The sequence below is a fragment of the Protopterus annectens genome, chromosome 1.part1 (genome assembly GCF_019279795.1).
Source record: "Protopterus annectens isolate FY-2018-M chromosome 1.part1, PAN1.0, whole genome shotgun sequence".
NCBI classification, from domain to species: Eukaryota; Metazoa; Chordata; order Ceratodontiformes; family Protopteridae; genus Protopterus; species Protopterus annectens.
In genome coordinates this window covers 1402001712-1402016556 of record NC_056726.1, presented here as the reverse complement: position 1 = coordinate 1402016556, position 14845 = coordinate 1402001712, and the positions used below count along the sequence as shown (strand labels likewise).

The following is a 14845-nucleotide window of genomic DNA, read 5'->3' as shown; positions in this document are numbered from 1 at the left end:
CAAAAAGGCTGTCTTCCAAGAGAGAAATTTGAGCTCAACCGTGGCAGCCGGTTGGAATGGGGGACCAGTCAAGGCCTGCAAGACTAAGGATAAATCCCATGGAGGTGCCACCTCTTTAACTGGAGGCCTAAGGAGGAAGGTACCCTTGAGGAAGGTCTTACACAGTTTGGAAGTGATAAGAGGGCCAGACTCTTGCCCCACGTGATAGTATGAGATTGCTGCCAGTTGTACCTTGACTGTGGAAGAACTAGCCCCCTGGTGAAAGAGAGAGGTTAGAAAATCTAGAACCGACGATATCGGGGCTGTAAACGGGTCTAAACGACGGTGTTTTGCCCAAATGGTGAAGCGTTTCCACTTACTCCGATAAACCTTCCTGGTGGAAAGCTTGTGAGCTGCTACAAGAATGGCTTTAACCGGTGATGAGATCCCGGGAGTCCTTATGAGGAGTGGAACTGGAGCAACCAAGCCGTCAGCTTGAGGTTGACCAGGTTCGGAGTTGGAAGACCGAGAGGATGAGAGATGAGATCCGGAATGGGATCCAGAATCCATGGTGGATACACTAGGTGAGACCATAGGTAAGGGAACCACGTCTGACGAGGCCAGAATGGGGCAATGAGGATCATTCTGCTCCCCAGCTGCCTGGCTTTCTGTAACAATTTCAACATCAGGGGTAGAGGAGGGTAAGCATAAAGCAGACCGGGAGGCCAAGCATGAACTAGAGAGTCTCTCGGGGACTTCCCGGAGGATCAGAGTAATCGTTGCATTTCATGTTTGAAGGAGAGGCAAAAAGATCGCAACAAGGTCGCCCCCATCGGGCAAATACTTGCTCTGCCACTCGGTGGTTGAGAGACCACTTGTAAGGAGTCAGGATAGTACGACTGAGCCTGTCTGCTAAAATGTTGGACCGTCCCGGAATGTGCATTGCTATGAGAAAGCGGTTGGTGGAAATCGCCCATTCCCACACTCTCATGGCCTCGCGGCAAAGGGGGTAAGACCTGGTTCCCCCCTGTTTGTTGATGTACCAGACTACCGACATGTTGTCTGTCTGTGCCGCAATTGTCCCTGCCGGAAGAGAGTTGTGTAGTGCTTGCAACGTCAAAAGCACCGCTCTCATCTCTTGGACGTTGATATGCAAAGAGGTCTCTATGTCGTTCCAAGTGCCTTGGACTGTTCTGCCTGAAAAATGCCCCCCCACCCCAGGCGAGAAGCGTCCATGGTCACTGTGTCGACTGGTGGAGGTAGTGAGAAGGGACAGCCCATGTAGAGGTTGGGAGACTGGAGCCACCACAGGAGCGATTTTCTGCAAACCTTGCTTAAGGAAACGGGGTGAGACAGAGGGTTGCAAGACAGGGACCATTGTACCTGGAGGGTCCACTGTACAACCCTCATGTTCAACCGGGCCAATGGTAGCAGAGGGATTGCAGCTGCCATAGATCCTAGGGCCCTCAGAATCCATTCCGCCGAAGTTGTTTGCAGATGAAAAATGGCCTGCACGTGTAACATCAGGTTCCGAAGTCGATCTGGAGTCAAGAACACAAGCATCTGTCTGGAATCCAGTCTTGCCCCTATAAAATCTAGCATCTGTGTAGGGATGAGAGAGGATTTGGTCATGTTGATGGTTAATCCTAATAGTGGAGCCAGACCGAGAAAATAGTCCCTGCCTGAGCAAAGTAGATGCCTTGTTGGGGCTGTGAGGAGCCAGTCGTCCAGGTATGGAAAGACCTGAATTCCCTGGAGTCTCAGGTGGGCCGTTACTACCGCTAGGACCTTGGTGAACACCCTGGGGGCTGAGGTGAGACCAAAGGGAAGGACCCTGAATTGAAAGTGACTGGCTCCCAGCCAGAAGCGGAGGAACCTCCTGGAACGCCTGTCCACTAGAACGTGATAGTACGCATCCTTGAGGTCTATAGAGCACATCCAGTTGCCCTCCTGCAATAAGGGGAGGACGGATTGCAACGTGACCATTCGGAACTTTTGTTTGGGTACCACCAGGTTTAGGAAAGAGAGGTCGAGGATGGACCTCAAGTCCCCCATCTTTTTTGGCACCAGAAAGAACTTGGAGTAGAACCCTGATCCGACTTGATCTGGGGGGACGGGCTGGATGGCTCTTTTTTGTAGAAGCTGCTAGATTTCAGCAGCGGCCGCCTTCTTTTGACTCGGTGGGACGTCGGGAAGGCTTCTGATTCTGGGGTTGGCTATGAAGGGAATTAGGTAACCTCTGGATATAATGCGAAGCACCCAGCGATCTGTTGTTATGGACTCCCATTTTGCCAGGTGCTTTGAAAAACGCCCCCCGACTGCCTCCAGAGTGGAGCAGTCGGGAAACCCCTCAGGGGTTCTGTGTGGGCCTCTCAGAGAAAGGTTCTCTGGACCCAAAATTCCTCGGACTCCCTCTGCCTCTGGGGCAGCGTCCTCCCTGTCCTCCTCTGCCACGAGAGGACTGGTTGTCCTGAGCAGACCGAGATTGATGCGATTTTCAGAACCACATCTTCTTCTGATCCTTTTGGTTCTTGGAGAAGGACCTCTGGGGCGCAGAGAAGCGGACTCCGACGGCAGACAAGGTCTTCCCGTCTTTCTCGCTCTGGACAAGAGTGTCGCGAAGGGTTTTGCCGAACAGTGCAGAACCATCAAAAGGGGCATTCGCGAATGACACCTTAAAGGGTTCCGAGAAGTCACAGTGATGGAGCCAGGCCTGTCTCCTCATGACAAGCCCGACTCCGCCTGCTCTAGCGGCTCCCTCTGTAGCATGAGACAATAGCCGCATAGAGGTATTAGAGATAGAGCGGAGGGTGGCCATTCGGGAAGAGTACAAATCCTTGTCTCCCTCCGACATGGACCCCGGGGGGGGGGCAGCGTATTCCTTAATTAGGTCCCGCTGCATCCTAATAACGTGTGCCATATAGTTCAAGGCCCTCATAGAGAAGGTCGCTGAACTGAAGGCCCGCTTCCCAAGACTGTCCATGGCGCGAGACTCCTTGCTCGGAGGATGAACCCTGGGGGCTCTCTTGAGCCAACTCTTTCTTAGTGGCTGAAGCCACCAACATGGCATCCACAGGGGGACCTCTGCTCCAATGTGATCTCTCTGCAGGGGGGCTCAAAATTTTGTCTGGGTGCTTGGGGATCGGCTCTACGGTGTCCGGTTCCTTCCAAGCCCTAGAGGATATGAGATCCACCAGGGGGTCGGGTGGAGGGGACACCCAAGAGGTAGATGGTCCTGCCTCGAACGCCTCAAGGAATACGGACTCGTCAGAGGAAGCCTTGGGGGCAGACCACCCACCTCTGATTTTGAGCATTTCCATGATGTCTCCAAAGGAGACATCCTCAGGGGTGATCTAGGGAGCCTTCCCTTCATCCAAGTCCGTATCTTCTGTGAGACTCTCAGGGGAGTCTATGTGCCTCCTTTTGCACTTTGCCTTGTGGGGAATCTCCTCGGGGGGGCTGTCCGAGGAGTCCTCACGGGCTGTAACCTGTTCCACTGGAACTCCTAAAGGCGCTGAGGCAGGCTGCCCAGAGGTCCGGATGAGGGGAGCCAGGATCAGATGAGAAGGAGTGCAGGAGGGAGCCGAAGCCAGGATTGGAGGCCTGGAAGCACTCGACAGTGCCCTCTCCACCGCAGTGAAAGCCGAGGGGGAGCCGCTCTCAGACGGATCCAAGATCCGACTCCCACTCGGATCCGAAGCGGGGATCGGACCCGGCGCCGAGAATGTCGGATCCGAAGGACCAGTGTGCTCCGACCGGGACGGAGCTGAAAGCACACCGAAAAGACAGACTCGAGGGAATAGTCGGAGCCGACGTGCCCAGCACGGTCGGCTCCGACCTACCCCCGGATCCAACGTGGCTTGGCTCCGAGCCCGGAATGCGGGTCGGAGAAGGAGCTATAGGGGCGAAAAACAGGGTCGAGCTCTCCCCCAGAGGGGGGGGGGGGAGGCAAGAGCACTCCCATCTGCATCTGGGCCTGGATGAATCTCCTCATCATCCGGTCCATATCCGCATCAGACATGCTAAAAGTGGACCTCGACAAGGCCACCGAGGCAGACCTGGAGTGTCACCTCGATGACCTCGACAGGGACCGGATCACCTCCTCCTCGGGACCCGGGGAGAAACAAGGGGATCGGATCCGAGGAGGAGGAGATCGAGAAGACTTGGACGGGGAAGCCCTCTTGGCGGGCGGGGCCGATGAAGAGTCCTCGGCCCGCCGCTTAAGGTGCTTCTCCCGCCGCTTCTCTTTCCTGGCCTCCCTATCCTCCGGAGCCGAAGCGGGAGGTTGAGTCCCGGTCGGAGGAAGGGAGGCAGGGGTGACCGCTACCGGGGGGTAGCGGGCACCGAAGCACCGGAGGCCGAAGCAGAGTCTGGGGGTAGAAGGCCCGCCAGAACTAGCTTCGACCTTCGATCCTTGAGTGCCCTGGGGTTGAACGCTGCGCAAATTGCGCAACCTGAAGAGAGGTGTTCAACCCCAAGGCACCTAACGCACCGAGTGTGGCCATCAGCCGGTGAAAGCTTGTGACCACACTCGGTGCATTTCGAAAAAATTGCCTTAGGGGCCTCCGACATACTGAAGGAAGCATACTCACTAGGCCCCTAATTCTGTCACACACACATGCTACGACCAGCGGGGGAGGGAGAATTATACTTAAAATAAAACAAAATAAAAAATAAAATAAAACAAGTAAGTTATATATATAAAAGGAGAAAGGGTAAACCTATCACACACACAACCAGTCACTCAGAAGAAAAAATATAAAAACTTTTTTCCTCACAAAACGCCAAGAGCTCTGAACCTAGCTGTTGCTTGAAGAGCGGCAAACTAGATCTGGGGTCAGTTAGGGCAGGCAGGGGATTATGGGTAAGGGGGAGGAGCTAGGAGCTCGGATCTATGCTATGCTAGAAGTTGCCGGCTCGGATCCGAGATCGGATCCGTATCCCACAGGTTGCTGACAAATGAAGTTCCTACTTCAGATCACTAATTATCAGAAATGCAGCTCATTCAAATTCAGGTACGTGCCTGATGTAGGTAGGATCACGTGCGTTACCTATCATCCAAAATCCCATTTTATTGAACAATTCAGAAGATAGGATCAGGTGTGTTACTTAGGATCTGAAAACCCATTTTATTGAGCAGTCTTGCTATGTTCTCTGCTGTTATAAACTACAGTAAGATGTACTAATTATCATTATAACACAAAAAGCTGTAATCACAATTGATAATAGAGTATGCACAGACTAATGCAGCACAGTTAGCAGAATGCAGAGCTATCTACTGTATCCATCCTAACGTGGTGCTTGAAGTAAAACTGGTAATCCTGTCATTCTGTCCATACAAAGGAATCCCAAAGTGCATTTCATTTCTTCTTTAGGCCTTCTCCCACAGTGTCTGTCAACCACTGGATCCCCACTTCAGAACCATCATCTAGACAGTCATCAGGATTTTCTCCCATGTCCCATCCTCTGCAGCAGCCATGTGCATACTGTATTCCCACAATGCTGGGTCCTTCACTATGCACACATTCCCCAGCCATGGTTTATAAACTGCTTGGCAGCTGCTCATACTCCACCCTGCTGCCACTCACTGTCACAAGTGGTCACCCCTAGCTGTCAGTCTTACTGCAGGTCAAGATGCCATCAGTCTCCCCTGGGTAGGACAGCCAGTGTTGGTCACTAACTCCCAACTTATCTGTTCCTGCTTCTGTGCCTCCAGCACACAGGCCACTAAATGAAACAGGGTCATCCAGATCCTATTTCAGATTTAATGTTTGTTTGCCATTTAGCTAACTTATCCCAAAGTAATTTATACACACAAAGTTCAAATTAGAAATGAAATGTGTGAATGTGTAACAGCTGCCAGTAAGCACAACATTGTTCACACAGAGCCTGCAAAGTGCAAGCGTAATACTGTGGAAACTGAGATGAGATGCAAAACATGACGCACTGATGCACTTCACCTACAAAAAAACAGAAAGAAGAAATTCTGCATGAGGGAGGCAGATAGTAACAGTCACATGATCTACAATAACTTTGGCAGAGAAGCTAAAGAACATAAGGAAGGGTGTAATTAGCACAAAGAAGGCTCACTGAATAGCACGGGGTAAGGCACTTTCACACGCCACCAATGACTTCTGTTCAACTACTATTCTGAGTTAAAACAGGTTCCACCAAAGGAGAAAGAAGTGAGCACTAGCTGGCTGGCTCTCCTTTTCAGGGAAAAGGACACCCATCAATGTTTAGAGAGCTGGGGAAGGCAGGGATGCTGAAAGCAGTTGATGCTTTACTGAAAGAACAGTCCATCACTGTTAGACATGCATAGTATAATGCATGTTTACAAGTTTTACCTTCACAGTTTATGAAAGGCCAGTACAGTTACAGGGTAGAATATCAAGCATAACCTAAACCACCCATGTTGGTAGTTTGCCACAATGTTCCACAGCTCGACTCCTGCCCTGAAAGGAAACAAATCAGAAGATGGGTAATGGGTAGGCCTTGGATAGCAAGGTGTTTGTGATGGGGTGCAGGGTGGGCAAAAGTGTCTCTAAATACCACATCCAGTGCTGAAAAAGCATGTCTCTGTAGGAGATCTAATGAAAGGAAACACCTTTGCAGTATGGCTAATGGACTACATTGCTAGGTAACAGCTCTCAAAGAAACAAAAAGGTGAAGCCAGGAATAAAGAGCCATACATATCCATCCTTATCACTGTTGCAGTATTCTTCACTATTGGGATATCCTGCAGAGGACAGACGAATGTCCAGCCAGCACACCAAAGCCTTTACACCTTCTAGCCTCTGTTCATCAGATGTATGTCCTATGTACAAGGAAGACCTCTGTGGATGTACATGTTACTGCTCTCCTCTGGAGTTGCTTTGGAGCACTTTACTTCTAAGGATTAGGTGTTCATATATGTCACATATGTACTTTACTCCTTGTACACAGGATATACGTCTGAAGTATGGCACCTCGAAGGTGTAAAACTTTGGTATGCTGGCTGGACCTTCGGCTATCCTTGGCAGGATATCTGAAGAGAGTGAAAAATACTGCAACAGTGAGAGGTAGTACATCTACTGTTATGGTAAGAACTTACACATCTGTACTATTTTGCAGTAGATGAGGAGACAGTCACGTTGGTTATGCCCAGCTCTCCTTAGCACAAAGTGAGTTCTGTGCTCCTATTAAAAGTAAATCTGGTACATTACACATGTTGCATATATTCATAATAAGCTACCCATATTCCTTTTGAATTAAAATGTTTCAGTTTTCTTATTTTTTTCACTACTGTACTCGAGAAATTGTGGCCGATGAGTAGTGTTGTCTGTCACAGAGTCACTGTGAACTAAATCCTCTCTTTAGATAATGTTGCTGTTCCTATGCTTATAACTTCTGTTATTAAACTCTTCCTCAAAAGTAGATTAAATACCCATAGCTGCTCATCAGTCTAGGGTCATTGAGTGGTTAGGCTTTCATTTGGCACACACATCCCTGCATAAGACATATCAAAGTAGCACAATTACAAAAACCACAGCCTGGTAGAGACAATATAAGATCAATTACCTTACTACATATCCTAAATGCCAAAAATATATTTTGCAAACTGAACAAAGAAGCACAAGAAGGGCTTAAATATTTTTTTACTAAACAGAATTTCAAATTCAGAATTCTGCAACAAGTTAGGAGATACAGATCAAAATGCATGATAATATTTTTGCCTGATAAAATGAGAGTTATTAGCAGAAATGTTATTTTTTTTTTACCAAAGTAATATGATTTACAGCTCAGTGCTAAAAACAACTACTTACGAAGAAATATTTGTCTTTGCATGTTCTTGTATAAGCTCTCCTTTGGGGTTCACAGTAAATATCCTTTTCAAAGGAACACCAACTTCCTTATAAGCATAGACATCCTAAAAGAAAATAAAATCATCAAGCATAAAGAAGAGTCTTGCACCTAAATGAGACACAACACAACTGTTTCTATAGCTTTATCTGTTTTTTATATTTATTTGAACTCAACTAACTAAATGATTCTTTACATCCGTATTCTGCATAAGCTAGGGTGAAAACTGTCAGTGATGAATGTTGACAGTATTACAGATGTTTGAAAAACTGTAGTTAAAAACTGACTGTCAACAGAACTAGTGAGCAAAGACTCAGAAACAGCAGCTGCACAGTACATTCAAACAAAAAGTTATTAGGGAGAATACAGGTTGTTCTAACTTGATTGCTCACATTATTATTTACGTACAAATTGGTTATGGCAACATAATTAATACTGTAATTTACTCTGCTGATACTGTTGCTAGTCATTTTAAAAGGTATATTATACAACGACCACCCATTAATATTCCAAAACGTGCATGCTGATTGGTCAGCGTGCACGTTGTAAATCAAAGACTTATACTAATGGAAAAAGGTCCGGTCACCCAGACTTTTTCCATTAGTATAAGTCTTTTTTTTTTTACAGCAACGGAGAACGCAAGATCTCCGTTGCTTTTTACGAAGTGTCTTGCTATGTTAAAGGAGTTTAACATAGCAAGACAACTTTTAAAAAAAGCAACAGAGAATCTCCGTTGCTTTTTTTAAAGCTGTCTCGCTATGTTAAACCCATTTAACATAGCGAGACAACTTTTAAAAAAAGCAACGGAGAATGGAATTTTTTTAAAGCTGTCTTGCTATGTTAAACTCCTTTAACATAGTGAGACAGTTTTCTAAAAAGCAACGGAGATCTTCCTTTCTCCGTTGCTTTTTTTTTTTAAAGCTGTCTCACTATGTTAAATGGGTTTAACATAGTGAGACAGCTTTAAAAAAAGCAATGGAGATTCTCTGTTGCTTTTTTTTAAAGCTGTCTCGCTATGTTAAACTCCTTTAACATAGCGAGACACTTTGTAAAAAGCAACGGAGATCTTGCTTTCTCCGTTGCTTCCACCCACAGCTCTGATGTACTGAGTAAGCATACACATGCGCAGTACATCAGAACTGCCGCAGAATACCAGACAGCTGCGGAAGGGCAGCACGGAGGCATTATACAATGCCATTATTTAAGAAAAGTATTTTTTCCTTAAATAATGTCATTGTATAATAGCAATAACCCACTTCTGTGTGTGGGTAATGCCGGATTTACCCATGGTTGTCTTTGTTTGGCCACTCGGGATTCGCCCTCGTGACCAAACCACACCAACTGTGGGTAAATCCAGCATTACCCACATCCAGGCGTGGGTTATTGCTTATTATACCATGACCCCCCCAAAACGTGCACGCTGATTGGCCAGCGTGCCCGTTGTAAATCGAGTTATACTAAGGGAAAAAGGTCCGGTCGCCCGGACTTTTTTCCCTTAGTATAACTCAGTTTTTTAAAACGCTGTCTCGCTATGTTAAATGGGTTTAACATAGCGAGACAGTGTTTAAAAGCAACGGAGAAAGCAAGATCTCCGTTGCTTTTTTTAGTGTTTCACTATGTTAAATGAGTTTAACATAGCGAGACAGTTTTAAAATAAGCAACGGACATCTCCGTTGCTTATTTTAAAACTGTCTCCCTATGTTTAACTCATTTTACATAGCGAGACAATAAAAGCAACGGAAATCTTGCGTTCTCCGCTGCTTTGCCCAACTCTGGTGTACTGCGCAGGCGCGCAGTACATTAGAACTGCCGCGGATGCCAGACATCTGCGGAAGGGCAGTAAACAGGCATTATACTATGCCATTATTTAAGAAAAGTAATAGTTTCTTTTCTTAAATAATGTCATGGTATAATAGCAATAACCCACTTCTGGGTGTGGGTAATGCTAAATTTACCCACGGTTGGCTTTGTTTGGTCCCTCGGGCTTCGCCCTCGGGACCAAACCACGCCAACCGTGGGTAAATTTAGCATTACCCACACCCAGGCGTGGGTTATTGCTATAAAAAAACATCACTGGTTTGTCAGTCAGCACTACTACTACTACATTTTCAAAAAACATTTTCAGGCAAAAGTTTTGTAGGTTATCTGGTTTCACTATCGAAATGTTACTGTCTGTTTAACTTTCATTTCACAAATAATTAGCCTGATTTGTACAAAGAAATGACAGGCTCAGTTATTTCTGACTTCTGCTACAATGCTGGAAGTTTATGTTTGGTCAGCCTACAAGTCCAAGCACAGGTACGGTAAGTTCAAATATTATACAAGCTCACAAGCTAATACTGTAAAAAGTACATGTGTCCTCAGGTGTATAAAGTCAAAGTCATACAAATCCCTATGGGCACATCTGGAAATACATGCTGCCACATTTAGAAGCTCATTAGATACAATACAACAACAATGACAGCATGCTGGGAAAAGTGTGCTGCAATTACAGCAGTTACAGAATACTTTGAAGCAGTTGGTTTCCAAAACAGCTGTTATGTGAACACTACTGAACAAAATACTGAGAACACTGACTAGATGCAGAACCTGTATACGCAACATGGGACTATTTTAACTGATTTTAACTCAAGTGCCTCAGGTCCAAATTCTTTCAACACAATTCCTGAAAGTCTTTTGCCTATACAATTTAATAAAGTAAATGGATTTTTTTAATTAAAAAAAACAACTTCTGATCATGATGGGACATTCTAACCACCTATTAAGTACTCCAACCATGATGTTGCATTAATTAAGTACTCTCTCTTCCTCTAACCTGTGAAACCTCAAAGTCACCATAAGAACGAAAGAAAGGTAGTGGAACATTCTCTGCAGAACCCATCCCAAAATGCTTAAATACGGTTAGTCTTTATTTTAGTATGCAGTTTAGAAATAAATATGAGGTTAATTTGTGTAAGGAAAGTGCCTGCCTGAGACAGATTCAATAGAAATCATGTTAGATTTAAACCCACCAACTCCAGGGAAGTGTCTCAGTTTGAAAACTATATAAACAAACACAAACTACTGTAAAAACAAGAAACTAAAAAACAAGTCTTTTATTCCACAAAATGTCAATATGAAGCGCTTTTTGTTAAGCTAGATAGCAAAACTTCTTCAGATAAAAAAAACCTTGCTTAACTAATGTTTAAATATTTATCATGTGACTACTTTGGTCATTAAAACAAATTCATTATTCATTAGCAAGTCATTGAATTTAAACACACAGTACATTGTTTTAAAAACAAGAGACTTAAAGTCAGAAACTAGAACCAAAACTAAAAAAGTCAGAAACTTAAAAAGTGCTTGACATTCCCAACAAAAGATCTTTTTCTCTCATTTGTTTTTTAAATTTATTTGATATTTAAATTCATACTACAATATATATATGCGTAGAAAGGAAATGTATTTAAAACATTTTTGTTTGTCTATATATATATATATATATATATATATATATATATATATATATATATATATATGAGCTTTTATTTCACATAGGCAAGCAACCAGGACTAGCAACAAAACATTTTAACGCTATTCTGGGACAACTGGCTGGAGGAGGTAAGAACATTGCTGACAGCTTGAAAATGCTTTATTTTAAACTGCTTAAAATACGTAAATTGCAGTTGGAAATATCCTACTTTAATGAGTGCATGAAGGAGAATATAGTTCCAAAGGAGCTACGATTGTGGCAATATCCAACAGGTTTACAGTCTGGTTCAGAGTTTCATCATGAACTCATTCAGTTATTTAACAGATATGGTTTAGAACTACTTGGGGTAATGACAAAACACTACCTACTCTTCATTAACCAGATATCAGAGGAAGTTATAGAGTCAGACAACTTGATTAAAGTAGACACAGACTTTAATAGTACCAATATGACTATACTCGGATTTTCACAAGTATTAACCAGCAGATACAAAAAAAAAAAACAAGGACACTAAAATTAACAAACTTAAAGAGAAACAGAGAAGAGTATGCAAGAGGAACAGCACACCCAGACCCACCCCCATCACAAATTTGGAATCTTATTGGAGGAGGTCAACCAAAACCCCAGACACAGACTCAAGCAGGAAATGCAAGTAGAAAGTCATGCAACAATGAACTACAGTGGAAACCAACAACATAACAGTGTGTGTACATTAAATATGGAGAATAATAGTATAAATTCATACATTAACCAACAACAAGAAGGTGCAGGCACTAGTGCTCAAGGAAGGCAGGAAAATAACTATCAAGAAAATGTTCACAACCCCTGAGGCCACAAATCCAATAGGAAGCAGCAACACTTCCAGAAAACATACAATACTCGGAAAACCAACAAAAGGAAGAGGTAACAAGCCAGACCAAAGAAGGGGTAAGTGGAAATGTTTGTTCATTTGTCACCAATGCTTCAGGGGACTTCAAAATCTTTAACTACACAGATTTTGAAGTAGACAAGTTACTTATTGATGTCTTTGCAAAAGGCTTAACATTTGTTCCAGCCTATGCCACAAACCATTCAAGGTTATTGTTGGATTTTAAACTGTACCTATGTAAACTGAATTTACATCTATTATTTGGTAACACTGGACATCAAGAAAGGAAAGAACTAAATGTAACCAGCACATATAACCCACCAGTCCACCCAACACAAATGTTAAACGAACGCCTACGTGAACTGGACTTTAGAGCAAAATTTAGTACAACAACAAAACAGACAAGTAAAGGTAACTTGTCTAAAGAAGAAAGGGAAGCCCTTCATAACTTAAAAACTTTATCAGTTTGTATAATGAAGCCTTAACAAGACGGAGGAATAGTGTTAATAAACTTAAGTAATTATATAGAAAAGATGCATAGAGTCTTGAATAGTGATGTGTATAGTAAAGTGAGTTTGAATGAAGTCAATACAGCACATAATCGCATTAGGTCATACATTAAATGACCTATTTACTGAAGCCTTAATTGACATCAACATGTATAACTACATGTCAATGCCATACCCAAGAATACCTATTTTATTTGGCATACCAGAAATCCACAAAGGCTTAATAGATCCACCTATAAGGTTCCTAGTGGATGCAAGGCAACCAATAACATACGCCTGTGCAAAAGTAATTGACTCAATACTAAAAAGATATGTAGAACAGGAACCACAAACATGCAAAGAGTCATGGTCTTTTCTATCAAACATTAACAATTTAAGTTTTAGGGGTGACTGTAGTTTCCTTACAATTGATGTGTGTGACCTATACACATCAATCCCCCATGACACAGGAATAGAGTGGGTACTTGAAATAATGAGATCTAGAAAAGCACCAGAATCAGAAATCAGACTGACAGAAGAACTGCTGGAAATAGTCTTATCACACAACTTCCTCACATTTGGTAATGAATACTACCTACAAAAATCAAGGGTAGCAATGGGCTCACCATGTGGGGTGAGTTTCGCCAACATGGTGATGGCCCATTGGGAACACAAGTACATTTTGGACAATACTAGTGTCAACTCACTGTTGACTTTTTACACACGCTTTCTGGATGACATTTGTATGTTGATCAAAGGGGATAGAAACACAGCCATAAACTTAGTTAACTATTTTAATAGTACAACACCATTCCATAAATTTACCAGCATGTTCCAGGAGACTACTATATCCTACCTGAACACTGAGTTAACAAAAGACCTACACAAGCAGAGATATAGGGCCCGGAACATACAGGAAGAGCAGATACTCAAACTCTTTCCTGCATTACACCAGTTCACACTCTCAACACCAAAAGAAGTCAGTTATGAAAGGACAACTAGTGCGGGCAGCAAGGATGGGTTAGGAGGGTGGCCTAATAGTTAAGGTATTTGCCTTACAAACACAAGATACAGGGTTTGAATCTCTTTGAAGGCTTAAAATTGCTCGCAAGAGCAGTTAGCTTAGTACTAACCTATGAACTATGAACCTATGAACTATGGTGACCGAGGATTCTTATTTTGAAGAGGAGTGTGAGACCCTTAGGTCTATGTTCACAAACAGGGGGTATCAAAGACAACTACTATTTCAACTGATCCTAGAAGTCTGTAATAAAAGGAAACAAGGCATTTACAAACCAATTCTAGATGGCACTGGATCTAGTGAGGTATGTACAGAGAGTTTTTCAGAGTACCTGAGGAATATCCACCCAGTAAGTAACATAAGTCTAACTAGACATGCCACATCATATACTCTGAGTTTTACAACAACATTTTGTCATGACTCAGGTGCATTAGTAAGCATTATTAAGAAAAACTTGGCGTTATTAACAGCAGAACAAGATATGGGAAGTAAACTAGTTGACCACCCCGTGGTGACTTTCAAGAAAGGTAGGAATCTTAAAAACATTCTTGAATCAATTAGACCAATTCCTACTAGAAACTCAGGGATGCTGAGGTGCGAAGCACGTAATCAATGTAAATACATTGAAACAGGATGTAGATGTAATGTGAGAGGCAAGACCTACTGGTTACACCAAAGGTTTAACTGCAACTCTAAATCTATATTTAGCATCATGCCAATTGTGTCCAGCACTTTATGTTGGCAAAACCGACCGTAAGTTTAAAGAGAGGGTTTACGAACATATTTACAATATAGGAAAGAAAAAACTTGACAATGCACTAGCTAAACACTGCAGTGACTTTCCAGATCACAAATTCAAGTTTAAAGTCATTGACCGAGTCCAGACAGATATAAGAGGTGGACCAGTGCCCTTACTACTTGAAAGAGCAGAACTGTTATGGCAACTTAAACTAAATGCCTGTCAGTATCCAGGTTTGAATGAGTTCTGCTCTATCACAAGCATTTTAAAACTGAAAGCCCTAATGAAATAAAAGCTCATATATATATATATATATACACATATACATATATATACATACATACACACATATATATATATATATATATATATTACACACACACACACACACACACACACACACACACACACACACACAAACATTTTTTAAATACAT

General features: G+C 43.2%; 1 protein-coding gene across 3 annotated transcripts in view; it reads right to left on the bottom strand.

Annotated features, from left to right (window-relative positions):
- LPIN1 (lipin 1) overlaps positions 1-14845 on the bottom strand; it is a 750916-nt gene that overhangs the window by 14642 nt on the left and 721429 nt on the right. For 2 of the 3 annotated variants that reach the window (XM_044082232.1, XM_044082237.1), the window contains one exon: positions 7785-7888. In XM_044082232.1, coding sequence (XP_043938167.1) covers positions 7785-7888 — 104 coding nt within the window. Of the gene's footprint in view, positions 1-7780; positions 7889-14845 lie in introns of those variants that run through there. The other variant, XM_044082244.1, reaches the window with a different exon arrangement.